Source organism: Onychostruthus taczanowskii, unplaced genomic scaffold, assembly GCF_017590055.1.
Source record: "Onychostruthus taczanowskii isolate IOZ18803 unplaced genomic scaffold, ASM1759005v1 scaffold76, whole genome shotgun sequence".
NCBI classification, from domain to species: Eukaryota; Metazoa; Chordata; class Aves; order Passeriformes; family Passeridae; genus Onychostruthus; species Onychostruthus taczanowskii.
Genome location: NW_024505450.1, coordinates 130693 through 147093, shown reverse-complemented (window position 1 = coordinate 147093; position 16401 = coordinate 130693). Strand labels below are relative to the sequence as shown.

Below are 16401 nucleotides of genomic sequence, written 5' to 3'. Positions count from 1 at the left end.
ATTTTTAATCAACTGATGTCTCAATTTCATAAAGGAAAGTTGCACAACAATCAAACCACCACGAAACTGCATTCATGTATGATGAAGGATTTTGTCTGTGTGAAGGACAGCTGAGATGTACACCTTCAGTCATATCCAAGCCACATAAGTATTTAAACAGGACAGTAGCTAAAGTCTTTCATTTATAATTTAATATATTTATCTGGAATACCTGAAAGATTGTTATGTATCACAGTAAAAATAAGAAATTCTACTGGTATTGTATTGCAGACCTTCTATATTGGGTATTTAAGATATGAAGGTAATTTTCTCACAAAGTTTCTATGTAGCAATGCAATTTCATATGTACTTCCATGTGTACTTCTACAGCAAATGTAGATGTGAGATGGCCATGGAATTTAATTATTGCATTTTTAACAATGAAGTAAGTACGAACTTAATAATTTTTCTTACTAAACATTTTTCCTAGGGAGAAATACGAAGTATAGATGCACTCATTATATACTATTTTTCCAGCAAAAGTAGTTGCTGTATTAGTTATGTGTTCTGCTAACTGAAATTGTATTGATGTTGCTATTTGCTGGGCTGAATTTCAAGAATTAAGAGACACAGAATGATGAGACTTATTCACAATGAAGCACTAGGGAAACTGAGACTAAGCACTAGGCTGGGAACTTGCCTTCCCAGCCATGGGAATTAATTTTTTAAGTGCTCAATGAATAATTTGAGATTATTACTTCTTTCTAACTCCATTCATCACAAATATCCACTGGAAATATTCCTGTTTGCACATGGATTAGCAATTTTGAGTGTCTACACACATAAACACTTAATTAAGAGGTTTGAATAAATGTCATCTCCAAACTTAAAGATTTAGACACTTTAGTAATTTAATTTTCTAAAAATCCTGAATTTATTTTTAGGAATACTTCATTACTAAGTCTTCCTTTAAAATTCAAAATACCTTTCTTTAGCGGATATCTCACCATACCATTTTAATACATTTTCCTACCATATGTTAAATATCAGCAAATCTATAATTTGTTTCAAAAAGAGTATTTCCTGCCTTTATTTTACTGTTACAATTAGCAGACTCTGGAATACAGCATTGTTTATCTATACAGTAAAAGGAAAGGTGGAATTTGCTAGTCACACAGCTTTTAGTCAGGAAATGGAATGAGAAGAAAAGAAGTGAGGGTCTTACCTTTGGTTTTGGCTCAGCTCCAGAAGTTTCTGTACATCACTTTTGGTTGACGCTTCATCATTTTTTAAAGACTGATAGCAACAAAAAAAAAAACAAAACTCCATTAAAGAGATCCTTTTTATTAATAATCTGTGAAAGTATTTAGCCCTCGTCCATAAAATGGTCTTGGTGAATTGCAGACATTACCACTTAAGAAAATTGGAAGAATACTCTGATTTTTCTTTACTGTAGCTCAAACACAATTAACTGTACACAGCTGTATATTTTTCAAATACTAAATGAGAGATAAACACAATAAGCAGATTTAGAAACAGACAAGTGACTGAAAGTATAAGAACTTTATGACCAAGTAAGTGTGTATATGCAGAAGATAACACTACAGCTCTTTGCTCATTTCAAGATCTTTGTAGTGTTGAGTCTATAATATTTCACAGTGTAATTTTGCTGAATACTACCTTCAACTGTGCTACATTCTAAAATAAATTTCCTACAAGGAGAGCATATTTCTCTAAAAAGTAAGAAAAAGCCTACAATAAAAGTGATAAAGACTTAAAAAAACCCCCAAATTAAACCCAATTCCCAAACCAAATACCTCAAAGATCAAGGGGTTGATTAATTAAAACCAGAGAAGTCTGGAACATAGGCAAATATAACAGAATAGTATAATATAGCACAGTACTGATACACACCACTAGTATTCTCCTCCTTTTATTTTACCCAGCTAGCTTGCATCAATGAAGACAAAGACGTATTGTCAGAAAAATAATTTCCTGTAAAATGGCATGAAATACTGAGACCAAATTCAATTGATAATGAGTCTAAATGTTTTCACCAGACTAACAGTCTCTGCTGGGAAAAGAGAGGTGCTCCCTCAGCAGAATATCTGGACCTCAAATCCAGGGAAGCATTTTCAATCTAGTTTTTCCTCTAGAAAAACTAGATTTCCTCTAGGAGCTGATATGAGTTCAGGGTTATTTTATTGACCTTTCAGTCTAACCACAGCATCCAGAAGTTAAATGAAGAGAAGTCTCAGCTCTCGCTTCAGGCTCATCTAGCACAGTTTGTCAGCTGAACTTGTAAAGCAATGCCCTGCAGTAAATCCAGTCAGACTGTGTAGATGGCATGTCAGAAAGGTAAATTGAGCAACTAAACTAAGTTGAGTGCATGGAATTCAGCAGCAAAGATCCAACCTGCAACAGCAAAGGCCATCCTTTGCAGTAGCTGCCCGTACAAATGTGAGTCAAGGGGCCAGCTGGGAATATAACTGGGATAGCAGAAGATCACATATTTTAGCTAAGATTTTAAAATTAGGTAAAAAATTAAGTTAGCTAACTAAGATCATGTACCTTAGTTAAAGAGTAACAAATATATTAAGTAAGAGAAGCTAGAAGTGACAGGGATAGATGAAGCAATTGTGAAGAAGCAGAGACCATAGAGATACCTTGCCTCAAGAATAACCAAACAGTAAGAGAGACTTGGACCATGACCAGCAGGTCAAAAGGTCCTGCTAACTGGCCATGGGTGAAGAGTTCACCATGAGGAAGAGGACTTTCTTCTTCCCACATGCCTACTCCCCTATTTCAAAATCCCACCAACCCAATTAAGGGAGCAAACAGTGCAGCCATAACGGATACTCAGCTGATTATAATACGAAGTGGGCAGGTAATGATTATGTATTATGAGTCCTCAGGAACCACATGGATATGTAAAACATTTTCTGTATAAATAGAGGGCAGGAGTCTGCAACTCCATGCACATGTATCTGGAAATGATTCCACATGCGTCCAGCACTGCAATAAAATACCCTTCTTTTCAACTTTACTTTACTTAACTTTAATTAGTGGAAGAGTTGTCTGTCTGTGCTTCAAATGTGTGTCAGCTCCGTTAATACTGCATATTTCTTGTCCTTCCCTTCCTTTTCGTGTGTTCTATTTCCATATTTTCTTTATTTTTATTAAGTTGACAAAGGCCCCAGCATGTTAGGATGAAATTTTCCATGAAACCATCAGGTTTATGTTAAGTAGAAGATCAACAAAATAAACAAAATAGGAATTATTCACATATTTAATGATTTTTAAAAAGAAACATATTTTTTGTCATTAAAAAACACCTATAAGAAAATATAGAGGTAAGCAAGTAATCTTATAGAAACTGAGACAGAGTCTAACCTGAAGGTTTACTTTAATTCCCTGAAGTTCTTTAGAAGTCTTTAACAGTTGATGAAGTATGTTGCTCCTCTCCTTAAATACTTCTTTCAGCTGTCTTTCCAGTTCTTCATAGCCCTGCCTAACACAAAGAATAAAAGCATGAGATAATTTCAAAACATTTGCCAATGCAACTGAAAACATGTCTTAGTTAATCCAAATTTAATTAATTCCAACATCCTGTATAGATTTCAAGGGGACTATGTCCCCTTGTTCACCTATAGAACTTAATTTTTCCTAATATAGATGATTATACATTGAAATGATCTCCTGATTCTGAGTGAGCAAATTACCAGACTGAAGCACTGCAAATGATGGATCGCCTGTGATGAACAGGAGACATAAAGGGATGTATTTAGCATGAGTGACAGTGTGAGACTTTTCTTACCTTAAAATATATACCACACAAGAAACAAAGCAAAACTTTGAAAGCATGAAATTTTGAGACATCAGTAAAAACAATTCTATTTTATTATAAGCTGGTAAATGAAACACAGGACTCGTTAAACACAAGCACCTTAGTATAAAGTATAGATTAATAAAAGTTAGGTGTTACCGACTGTGCTAGATCGCAACCGCTTTTGGTAAAAAAGAAGACCAGCCTCAGATGATAAGCAAAAGGTGGATGCCATGCCTAATACTAACTGCTCTTGGAGAAGAAACAAAAAACAAGTGGACCAAGATGATGAGGGAAAGGAATGCGAGTTAATGGCTAACCACTTTTTCTGCAGGACACGGGCTTCATCCGCATGCGCTAAGCGATACGGAAGAACGCTTACTAGCTGCCATTTTTATGACTAATAGAAGGGATGTCACAAAGCACAGAAAAATGCAAAAGAAGAATGGGAACATAATTATTGCACAATGTCAGATGAAGTATAACTGATATAGCAATAAAATCTGTAATAATACCAGTAAGCAGTAGCAAAATAGGTGTGATGAATGTATTAGATAAGAATAGTGTGCCATGTTTGTAATGTAAGATAAGAAAATCACAAGTTACAGAAGACCCGAACCCCTTAAGACTGTAACTTTTAGATAAACAAACAAAGAGGGCAGATGCCAAACTTGTAAATGAATAAATAACCACTGTAAGATGAACATGGAGGTGTGGTGTTAACCATGACACCTATATAACTTAGATCAAAGCTACCAGGTGCTTATATAGCCTGAGTTCAAAGATATCAATATAGCCTGATATCAACATTGTGGTGGCCTACAGCCGGCCTGTAGGCATCCCAGTTGCAAATTATTCCAACTTTTTAACTGAAATGTCGTTGATTGCATAATTAGCTTACTTAGGTAACTCCACCAGTAAGGCTCCTAGGAGAGCAAGCCTAGGCTGCTGGAGATTCAGGCTGCTATTGGCTGGTTGGCCAGGTGGCAGCTAGCTCGACCAGTGAAGATTAGCCTCATGGACCTTCTGATCTACCTAAGGAAGAGAGGTCTCAATAATTAACGGCGCTGCTGCATGATCTTTGTGTGTTTGTCGCTTTCCTGCCTCCGACACATTGGATGCCAAGCTTGTAAATGAATAAATAACCACTGTAGGATAAGCATGCAGAGATGCACATGGAGTGTGGTGTTAACCATATTACCTATGTAACTTAGGTCAAAGTTACAAGGTGCTTATACAACCTGAGTAATAAGACATCAATATAATCTGATATCAATATAACCTGAATCACAACTTTCTATACTTATATAACCTGAATAATAGCTTTTTACACTTACGTAACTTGAATCATAGCTTTTTATACCAGGATAACATGATATAAACTTCCTATACAATGTAACGGGTAGTATATGGTTAACTACTTGCTTCATGCTGAATAGACAAAAAAAAGAAAAAACCGCACTAGATGGATAGTTTCAGAGATAGGTAAGTATAGTACTAATGAGAAATTAGCAAATGTAAAGCCAATTAGCCACAAAAAAAAAACTTAGGCCGGTTAGGACCAGATAGACCAAGGAACACCATAACTGCACATGCTCCGAAGACAAAGTTCAGACGCAAAGATGATTGTGGAAGCCTTCATCAAAGACCCCCAACGACCCCTGAACTGGGGAGGCACAATCGCAGTGTAAAGGAACTATCTAATAACCATGAAATCATTCCATGTAAATTAGTTCTGGTGTGTATGTGATGATGTTACAGTGACACAGTAACACTAAGCAATACTGTATAAACATACCGCAGCACTTGACAAACTGTGATAACTGGATGTTATCAAAACATAAGTTCAAGGCCAGCTGAATGGAGTTTTGAGCATCCTGGCCTAGTGGATTTTTGCAGCCCAAAAAATGATCTCTAAATTGAACAACTTCCTTATGGTGAACTTGGATGCCAGTTTTATACTACAGGACAGTTCTGAAAGAAGCTGACTCAGTGCTTGTGATGTGTCACCACAACATCATCAAATTCCAGTGATTTTCTGAAAACTTCAAATCCTCAAATACTGTCAGGTTCTCTTACACATTTTGAAATATATGTTACATAATTATATGTAACATATAATTAAACCCATTCCTGGGAAAATATGAAACTATACACAGATCTGATTAATGGGATTTTAGAAATGTTCATTATAAAATAGAACAATTGAGCAATACTCTGCTTGTTACAATTATCTGTAGTACTCTAATTGCAAGTTGCTTCACTTTTGCCATCAGCTTAGTAATGTAGTGTACATACGAATTTCAACATAATCTGTTTTCAAAGGAAGGATATTTACCTACTGTTTTAAGATTAGTCAGCTCTCTTACTCTTCTACTGACACAATTAAATAGATATCAATAAACATTCCAACAGATTCTAATTTTCAGTATACAACTGAGGCAAATATCTAGTAACTAGAAAGACGTGCGCCCCAGAGATCACTCCACCTCTGACTGTTTCTTCCTTAAATATTAGAAATTAACCTTCTGGTCTTCAAAATAAGGACTGAATTAATTTTTCACATGGACTATGTCAGGACAAGTGACTATTGATTTTGTTTTCCTGCTAGGTTTAAAAAGCTTGCATAAAACTCCTATAAATAATTTCATTATTTCTGGTGCATAGATGTCCCTGACTGAAAAAAAACTCAGCCTCTAAAACAAGAGAAAAGTGAAATAAAGTCTGTGGTTTAGGACAAATTAAAGTAGAATAATAATAACAGTTTTACTTTTTTTCACTTTCACTCACTGGTATTCATTTCTCATTGGCAAAAAAAGGAACCCCAAAGCCCTACTCTTTGGAGGAAACACTTCTTCCAGAGCATTTTCTCCTAAAATTTGTCTCTAAACTGAGACATTCTTTCAGCAATCATGCAACAGTTTATTTTTAAGCTCCTCTTTTTAAAAAACTTTTTCTGGTCCAATTATAATTACTAGTTTAGGGCATTCTACTGTAAATTCTGAGAAAATTAGATAATTTGATTAGAGTGCAACAAATTGTAACAAATACTGCTCACAAAGTACCCTTGCAAAGTGCATGATCACATGGGTGTTTCTAAAGCAATCTTTTGAAGGTACTCTTGGTAGTGGAAGTGGGCAGATGAATCTGGTTTATATTCAAGTGAAAAAAAGATTAATCATAATTCTAAGTCAGCAATATGGAAGCTGAAGATAAGAATATTTAAAATTGCACAATAATCAAATGAGATTGAAATAATTTGTAATGCAACAGAGAACTGCAATGCTGATTTTCCTAAGCATGAACATTTTAAATCTAGAAAACCTGTGAAATTTTTTCTTAATCAAACCCCAGAATGATCAGGTTATCTAGATAAAGAATGCTACATATAATTACAACATATATCTATATCTATATATACAGATAGACAGATAAATAGATAGACAGATATAGTATTATAACAGTATCCAACCTGAGTTTCAAACACTCCTACCTGATTTAATTCTGCATTAACTATCAGACTTGGGGAAAGTCATATAGCATTAAGCTGTTCAGCAGATATGCTTTTGCTGAAATGCAGCCTTTGTCAGATACAACTATTCTTCATCCTCAAATGACACTTACATGATACATGTTGTACCTGGGCATTACCTGAACACTGTGTTTCAGAGTAGGGTGAGGAGAGGGGGGGAAGTGGGGACGGGGAACAGGGAGGAACTGGGGATTTAGGAGAAATGAAGAAAATTATTAATTACCTGACCTTTAGTAGTTGTGCAAAATGGGTGTAGAAAATGAGGTTCATGATCACCTGACCAATCCAGACACAAACAAATCTATGTGACCCAAGAGGATGCATTAGAGTCCTGAGAGAATTGGCTGATTTAGCTCCTATGCCACAGTCCATGGTACCTGCAAAGTCATGGCAGTCAGGTTAAGTCCCAGAGTGGTGAAAAAAAAGGGAAACATTGCAACCATCTTTAAAAGGGATAGAAAGGAGGACCCTGGGAACTACTGACCTGTCCATCTCACCTCTGCACTGGGAAGGTCATGGACCAGATCCTCTTAGAAGCTGTGCTGAGGCACATGGGGGACAGAGAGGTGATTTGGGACAGCCAGCACATCTTCACCAAGCACCAGACCTCTCTGACCAACCCAGTGGCCTTCTGTGGTGGGATGACTACATCGGTGCACAAGAGAAGGGCTACCGATGCCATTTATCCGGACTTCTGTAAAGCCTTTGACAGAGTACCCCACCACACTGGAAAGAGATGGATTTGACAGAGGGACTGCTGGATGGATAAGGAATTAGTTGGACGGATGTATCCAGAGAGTAGTGATCATAGTGATGATGAGGACTGACAAGTAGTGTCTCTCAGGGGTCCATACTGGGATGACTATTATTTAATACCTTCATTATAGTCACAGATGAAGGTATTGAGTACACCCTCAGCAAGTTTGCAGATGACACCAAGCTAAGGATAAAGCTGACATGCCTGAAGGATGGGAAGCCATCCAGAGGGACCTGGACAAGCTTGACAGCTGGACCCATGGGAATCTCATGAGGTCTAATAAGACTTCATGCAAGGAGCTGCACCTGGGTCAGGGCAACCTATCAATCCAGGCTGATGAACAGATCCAGAGTAGCCCTGTGAGAAGGATTTGGGGGTGCTGGAGCCAGGAATGTTTAACTGCAGCTCAGAAAGCCACCTGTGTCCTGGGCTGCATCCAAAGCACGGTGGGCAGTGGGAGAGGGAGGGCATTCTGCCCCTCCCCTCTGGTGAGACCCCACCTGCAGGGCTGCATCCAGCTCTGGGGCCCCAGCACAGGAAGGACATGGAGCTGTTGGAGTGAGTCCACAGGAGGTCACAACGATTATTAGAGGGGTGCAGCATCTCTCCTGCAATGAAAGGCTGAGAGAATTTTAATTTTTCAGCCCAGAGAAGAGGAGGCTTTGGGATGATCTAATTGTGGCTTCCAATACCCAAAGGGCAGAGAAAGATGGAGAAAGACTTTACGAGGGCATATAGTGATAGGACAAGGGGGAATGGATTGAAACTGAAAGAGTGTAGGTTTAGATTAGATATTAGGAAGAAATTATTACTCTGAGAGTGCTGAGGCACTGGAACAGGTTGACGCGAGATGCTGTGGATGCCCCACCCCTGGAAGTGTTCAAGGCCAAGCAGGAAGAGGCTTTGAGCAACTTGATCTAGTGAAAGATGTCCCTGACCAAGGCAAGTGGGTGGGAACTATCATCTTTAAGGTCCCTTACAACCCAAGCCATTTTATGATTCTATGATTTACTGAGAATAATGTATATAACCTTGTGGTCCAGGCTTGATTAATTAACAATTGAAATAAAAATCCCATTGTCAGGACGTATATGACTACAGCAGGTTATGACTACTTAAGTAGACTTCAGAGGCCAACCCATTCTAAGTTTAATAGCCCACAAAATATTAGCAGTGCTGGCATATTTTATTTTGCTTTTACACAGCTAGCATCTAGAGAATCAGGCCCTTTGCATCTATTTATTCTGATGTTTTAACACACTAATGGTAAACAAACCAAAACAACCTAGCAGACTTTTGGCAGTGTAGAATCAATGACCCAGCAGGAAAAGGATGCAGTTGTCAGTTCCCATCAATGAGTAAAGAAGAAGGAGATTTCTGAAAATTTGAAGCGGGCATAGATATTTGGCCCCAAGAAATGAAATAGCAAGTTGAATCATCATGAACAACATGACACTGAAAATATGACCCAAAGAAAAAGAGTTGTATTCATCCACTAGAAAGTGCACAGGCACAAAACTCCAGAGATTTAATATGAGGAAGGACTGTGCAAACCCACATGTGATTAACCCATATAAAAATAATTCCTCCTTCCAAACATATAGATAGGTGTGTTGAGACTTTTTCTTTCTTCAAGTTGTAATTCAGTAGGCACTGTGTCTACAGCAAAGAATACTTACTGTATTTATGCAGCTCTAATATGGGGCAGACATCTTCAGAAAAGGAAATTCCTAAACTCTTTTCAGCTATTCAAATACAGACTGCATAAATATGGACTTATCCTCTGTACATAGAAGTGATTTTTCACACCAGTTCTACAGGATTTAATCTTTAAATTTAGCACACCAACTCATTCTTCTCCTCAATTTACCCTTTTCAGTTCTGATACTCTTTATAATTTATGTCCATTATACCACCTTTGATCTGATTTTCCACTGCCCATCTAAAACTTTTGACTAAGACCTCAGTGCTACCACCCTTAAATACAGCACTGTTAATACTGTCTCCTCAGATAACATCTCTTACAACAGAGTCACGTTACCATTCCTGTTACAGCTTCCTGTATTATTTGATCCTGTAGCTGCTTTGGAACTTTAATTCTGATGGACACTACCATATTTTGATGACATTTAATTAAAAAGGCAACCTAACAACATCATGAAATCTATAGAAAATGACAGAAAATCTCTCAGTCTAAACTGTTATCTCAGTTGATATCAAGCTGGAAAATTTCTACTTTACTTGACAAAACTGTCAGTGAGTATCCCCTGAAAGTCTATTTCAGTGTTTAATTACTTAGTTCAGTAAAGTTCACCGACAACACAATTCTAATCAATAATGCTTTCAGCATAATTTACATGAGGGAAGTTTGGAGTAACAAAATGTAGCCCAACTAGTGAATACAAATTATGAGGAACACACAAGCACCTGGGAAACAAGAGAACCAGCAATTTAAAAAATCTGTTAGCTTGTGAAACATTAAAGACAAATACTGAAAAAAGGGATAGATTTTAAAGAACAAGAAATGCAAAATAAATGAAAGGGATATAAAAGCAAAATTATTTCTCTAACACTTCCTAAATATTGCAAACTTCTATAAGAGATACATAATCCTCTCAGATTAAATGACAGGAAGTTATTCAGAAATGGCTCTATGCAGAAAACATTGCAATATAGCACAGCATCTACTTTGAGTCTCTTCTTTCAACAGATGACATACAGAGCTATGTGTATTAATTCAACAACTCTTGATCCTGTTAAATGGCTCTTTCTGTTTCCTTTCAGTTCCAAAATGTACTGAAACTAAAGTTTATAAGAAGTGATATGTAATAAGTAACAGCTACTCTTCCCATTCAGCCAGACACTAAAACCATATTGACTTTTCCCTTTAAAGAAGTTAAAGACTTCTCTTTGAAGTTCATCTTCATACAACTGAGCTCAGTAACATTTCATTGTCTAATAAAAACTGATTGTGATATTTATAGCTTGATAAGTCATCAGCAATCTATCTGAAGAAACAGAATAACATGTGAATGTACAAACTCCAAACATGGATAACATGATAGAACAGCCAAACAAGCATACTTTACTTTTTTATATTTTGTTTGAGTTTTCTTTTTAATATAAAATTTTATGTTTCTAATAATCATTTTAGGTTAATAGGAATGATATTTATTAATCACCATTTCATCCATCCATTTGTAAACTTATCTTACTGGTGTGTAGGACTTTGGTGATATTTAGATCAATTCTTAATTAAATCTTTGGTGGTTTTCACTTAATGTTTCTATTTTGAAACACACTGAAGATCTATGACAAAACATTCAGGCAAATTGCCCCCTTCTTTCTATCAGTGTTCTCACTGTGTTTAGGCACTCATCCAGTGCCTAAAGCAGTTAAAAACATTATTATTTGTTTGTTGTTTGATTTTCATCTACAACTGCAGTATCTGAGTTCAGTAGCTGTAATTTTTGTTGATCTGCAGACCATATCAACACTCGTCACATTTGGTTCCTGTTTAAGCCATCACGTTTGCCAGGGCTCACCACACTCAGTTGCTCAACTCTTGATCAAGACAAAGCCGTGATGTCCTTGTGACATGGACAAAGAACAAACTAAAAGAAAAACTACAGTTGTATGCCATACCTACATTTGGACACTGATTCCATAGCTACTTCATCTTTAAATGACTCAGAACATTAAAGAAACATCACTACCTTCACAACTTCTCTTCTTTTTTGAGAGTCTATGGGAACTACAGATAGATGAGATATTTTTCAAACTGTAAAATGGAATATAAATATATTATACAAATATGGAAAAAAATGGAATGGATTAAAAAATTGAATATTAAATAATGGAATAAATATAATGGAATAAAAATGGAATATAAATATAATGGAAAGCATTACCAAGTGCAAATATTAACATTTCTATCTCTTCCCACTATAATCTTTCAAAATTTAAAAACATCTATTTTCTGACTATACCATAATGAAAATTACATGGGGAGGGAAGAAACAGCTAAATTTACCACATAGCAAATGCAAATTTAAGTGCTAAGCTTATCACGTTTCAGTCAAATTTGTGTTTGCTGTTGAGAAAATCCTTCTGAATTGCTGAAATGCAGCTATGTTAACAAGCAGATATAAAAAGCAAATGCTGACAACAAATGCCCAGCTCACTTCCTACAGACTTCCCTTTTCTCAGACATTAAGTCTTCCCATAGCAGATGGCTCCATCAGCAGCCAGCATCTGGTATGTTTTCTAGATGGAGCTAAATGGAACTCCACTCCTAAGTTCTTATTTTTATCAGGTTCCCAGTGACATAAGTGCTTCTTGAGCTGCACCAAGAACTATGTGAACTAAACCTGCTCAGAGAATATGTAACTTACAGAACAGCTGTGTCCATATATTTTTTTTTTCCTTCTCCTTCCACATGTTCTTTGAATGACATTTCCACTGCTAGTTCAATGAAAGAAAATGCTACATAACTAAATTCTTCAGCAAGACAGTGAGATGAAGTTTCTTTGAAGGAATGGTACATGAACATGCCTGAAATTTACAATATATGTAAAGATGATGGTTCAAGATATTATTTCTCCTGGAAAAGATCTTCCTTCACTCTGTATTCATCACATTTTCAAGATCAATCTTGAAACATACATAACTTTATTGTCTATATGTACACTTTTTCTTATCATGACTATCATATGTTTTTCTGTATTTTGCATCGGCTTTTGTGATCTTCACTTAAGTGATCTCCAAAATAATCAAATCAAAATTAGAAAGGATGGAATGCGGCATTAGTGTAGAAATGCTGAAGTATTCTAAATTCACTCTGAAAAAATTTCCCACACTATCATCATAGGTTGTCCAAACTCCAGCCTGCAAATGTCACTGTAGAATTTAAACTTAACTAAATGCCCCAAATATCAGATTTCATAATTCTATCCTCATTATTAATTTTCATATATTAAATTAATATATAACTTAAAAGTAAAAATTCAATTCAAAATATGTTCAGGAACTGAATTGAAATTTGAGCAACTCTAGGTCTAACTTAAAAATCCTCCTAATTCCCAAAAAGAAAAACAAAGATTCTGGAAATGTTTACAGCAGCTAGTTTGCATATATTCTCATCTCTGTTAAAGCTGTGCTCCTGTACAGTAAATGTAGAGATTTCCCTACACTAGTAAGAAAGGTAATGGTCAAACTCCATTTAAATATATTTAATGTTAAGTAACTTATTTTAATAGCTTGCATCATTTATTTTGAACCTATATTCAACTTCCCTCTGATAATGGCTTGGTCTTGAAGGAGGTAAAAAACTTTAGACAACTGAACTTTTTTGCTGGTGCTGTGTTACTGGATATCACATACCAAACCCCGGGATTGACTGACATATCTCTTATGAAGCTGCAAGCATTTCACTGGCCAGATCCTGAGGGGGTGTGGAGTTCAGACCAGTGAGAATATCTGCACTGGGTCTTTCAAAATGCCCTTTATAAGGGAAGGTGTGGAAAATAAATCTCTCTGTTGGCACATGAACATCTGGAGGGGAGGTGTCTTCATCTCCTTGCCTCTCACCTCCCCCATGTGCAACCTAACAGTGCTGGACCTCGGATGATACAGACAGAGTCCTGGAGAAGATCCTACCCCCAGTACAAGTACCTGCCTTCCTGTCTGTACCTGGAAATACAGACTGTGAGAAACTACGCAGGCTTTAGCAAAAATTAGTTCCAAATTCCCACAAAGTGAGCAGTACCAGTCCATCAGGAGACTGTAAAATAGACACTCCTGTTTACTACTATACATTCCAAGAAAGCTAGAGAACAAGTTTAACCTGTATAATTCAACAGCAATTTTAACGGTTTATTGATTTAGCTTCTACCTGAGCTGTAGAATGGTTTTCTCAAGGGCAACTGCAGTATGAGATCACTTACCAAGGACAACTCCACTCTTTTTCAGAGTGATGTGTTTTGCCTTGTAGCATCTATACACAGATATCTAACTGCTGTGGTTTGACACTGGCCAAATGCCAGGCACCCATGAAAGCCGTTTGCTGGCTCTCTGCTGCTGTAGCTGGGCAGAGGTGAGGAAAAAAAAAAAAAAAAAATTAATGAAGGCCCCATGAGTTGAGAAGAGGACTGGGAGAAAACACTCTAAGGGCAAAACAGGTTCAAATTTAAAGGTATAAGGTAAATGTATTATTAAAAGATGAGGGTAATGAGAAGTAAAATAAACTTTTAAACCACCTTTTTTCTCCCCCAGCCCACTCCCTCTTTCTCACTGACAGCTCAGGGAGAGAGGGTGTGGGGGGTTTGGTCAGTTTGTCATTTGAGATCTTCTGTTCACTCAGACAGAAGAGTCTTCGTTATGCCGTGGGGTCCCTCCCATGGGAGACAGTTCTCCATGAACTTCTCCAGCGTGGCTCTAATTTCATGAGCAGCAGTCCTGCCAAAACGGTCGCAACATGAGTCCCTCACACAGGCAAACAGTTTTCTCAAAACTGCTGTGGCGTGGGTCACTTGTCCACAGAATGCAATCCTCTAAGGACAGGCTGCTCTAGTTTGGAAGCAAGAGCCCTCTGTCTCTGGAAGCAGGGGCACTCTCTCCATTCGAGTCTCCCACTGGGTCACAGCTTGCTCCAGCACCCACCTGCTCTGGTGTGAGCGCTTCTCTCACATCCCCTGTGGAGCTCACGGGCTGCAGGGCAACCTGCTCACCACAGTCCTCGCCACAGCCTGCAGAGAATCTCAGCTTTGGCGCCTGGAGCACCTCCTCCCCTTCTTTTTCCACTGCCCCTGGTGGTGCCATGTTATTCTCCCTCACATGTCTTCACTTCCTCCTCTTCTCTGACTAGAAGAAAAACTGCTGATAGGTACCACTGCCAACAAGTTTCACAAATTCAAATATTTCTGTAGGATTTTGCAGTGTCAGGAGGTCGATCTCTTCCAGGTTCACTCGCCGTGTTCTTGCCGTCAGCCACGCGGCCCTATTGCCACTGAGCAGGCAGTGGCAGCAGCCACGGCGCTGGCACTATTTTAACACCTCTCCTCATGCTGATAGTATAGGGATAAAATGTTTCTAAAATTACAGGATATTCAGGGGAGTTGGAAAGAAAGGTTGGGCCTGGTAGGCCCTGGGAAAATGTTAGGGTAGGCCTTGGGAAAATGTTAGACTTTACTGGATCATGCGAAACTGCACCTGTATAATCATTTAATGACTGTGATAAATTACATGATTGTTAAATGCGATGATTGTTTGGTAATTGGATATAATTATTGTTTAATCGTAACAAGAATCATGAGAAACTATGTTTGCGGGGGTTTGATGGAAATTACAAAAATCCATGCTCAGATGAAATCAATGTATACAATAGAACAATGTAAGCTGAATAATTAATATGCAATTACATAACGATAAGGGTATAAAAACGTGTTCATCACAAACCCATGTCAGAGTCAGATTTGGCTCTGTACCCCTGACACCCAGAGCTCTTCAATAAAAGCACCTGCATATAATCACCCCGTGAACGTGTTCCTGAATGATGGCAATGCAGGGCGCCAGGAAGAAGAAGCTGCTGCTGCCAGCCCTGCCTGCAGCACATCTGGCCAGTGGTGGCCAGGCAGGCAAGGCTGGCACGGGCCACACCGGGGTGGTGGAGGCTGTGGGGGCGCATCGCCACGGCCTGCACCGGGAATGGCCCCGCTCCTGGAAAAAAACGTGCCTGCACTGCTTTGAATTTCTTCTCAAATACATCACCACAGAGGCATTACCAGCCTCTCTAAGTGGGCCAGCAGCATGTCCCTCTTGAGAGCCATCAGCCGTTGGCTCTGTCAGACTGGTGGAAGCTTCCAGGAGTCACCTCTGTGTTCCCCTGCTACAGAAAACCAGGCTGTGCTAAATCAACACAATAGCTAAAACATGAAGGATTTGAATTATGGAAAATTATGGTATTATTAGATATGGAAAGGATTAGTTGCTTACAGGGTGGAAGTTATATCAAACATATGCACTTTATTATTTGTGCTGATTATAAAATATGGATTATCAACTTTCTGATAATTCTACCATTATTTGCTCTCTCCTGCTGTGAGTGGTTCATTACTCCAAAAAAACCATCAGAAAGTAACAGCTGCATTTTCAGACCAATTTTTCCTTCCACCTGGTACACTTTCTTACAAGTAACCAAGAAAGTAATTGAACATCAGGGTAAAAGAGCCTTTGTATGTACAAGCATAAATATTTCTAAAACTTCAATGAGCCAAAATACCAGGTATGTCCTTTTATATTTCTTTTTCC

The 16401-nt window shown here is 37.8% G+C and overlaps 1 protein-coding gene across 1 annotated transcript in view; it reads right to left on the bottom strand.

Annotated features, from left to right (window-relative positions):
• Nucleotides 1–16401, bottom strand: part of LUZP2 (leucine zipper protein 2) — a 152797-nt gene that overhangs the window by 82920 nt on the left and 53476 nt on the right. Inside the window, exons 2-3 of the mRNA XM_041423248.1 lie at nucleotides 3373–3490; nucleotides 1205–1275 (exon numbers count right to left, since the gene is read on the bottom strand). Coding sequence (XP_041279182.1) covers nucleotides 1205–1275; nucleotides 3373–3490 — 189 coding nt within the window. The remainder of the gene's footprint in view (nucleotides 1–1204; nucleotides 1276–3372; nucleotides 3491–16401) is intronic.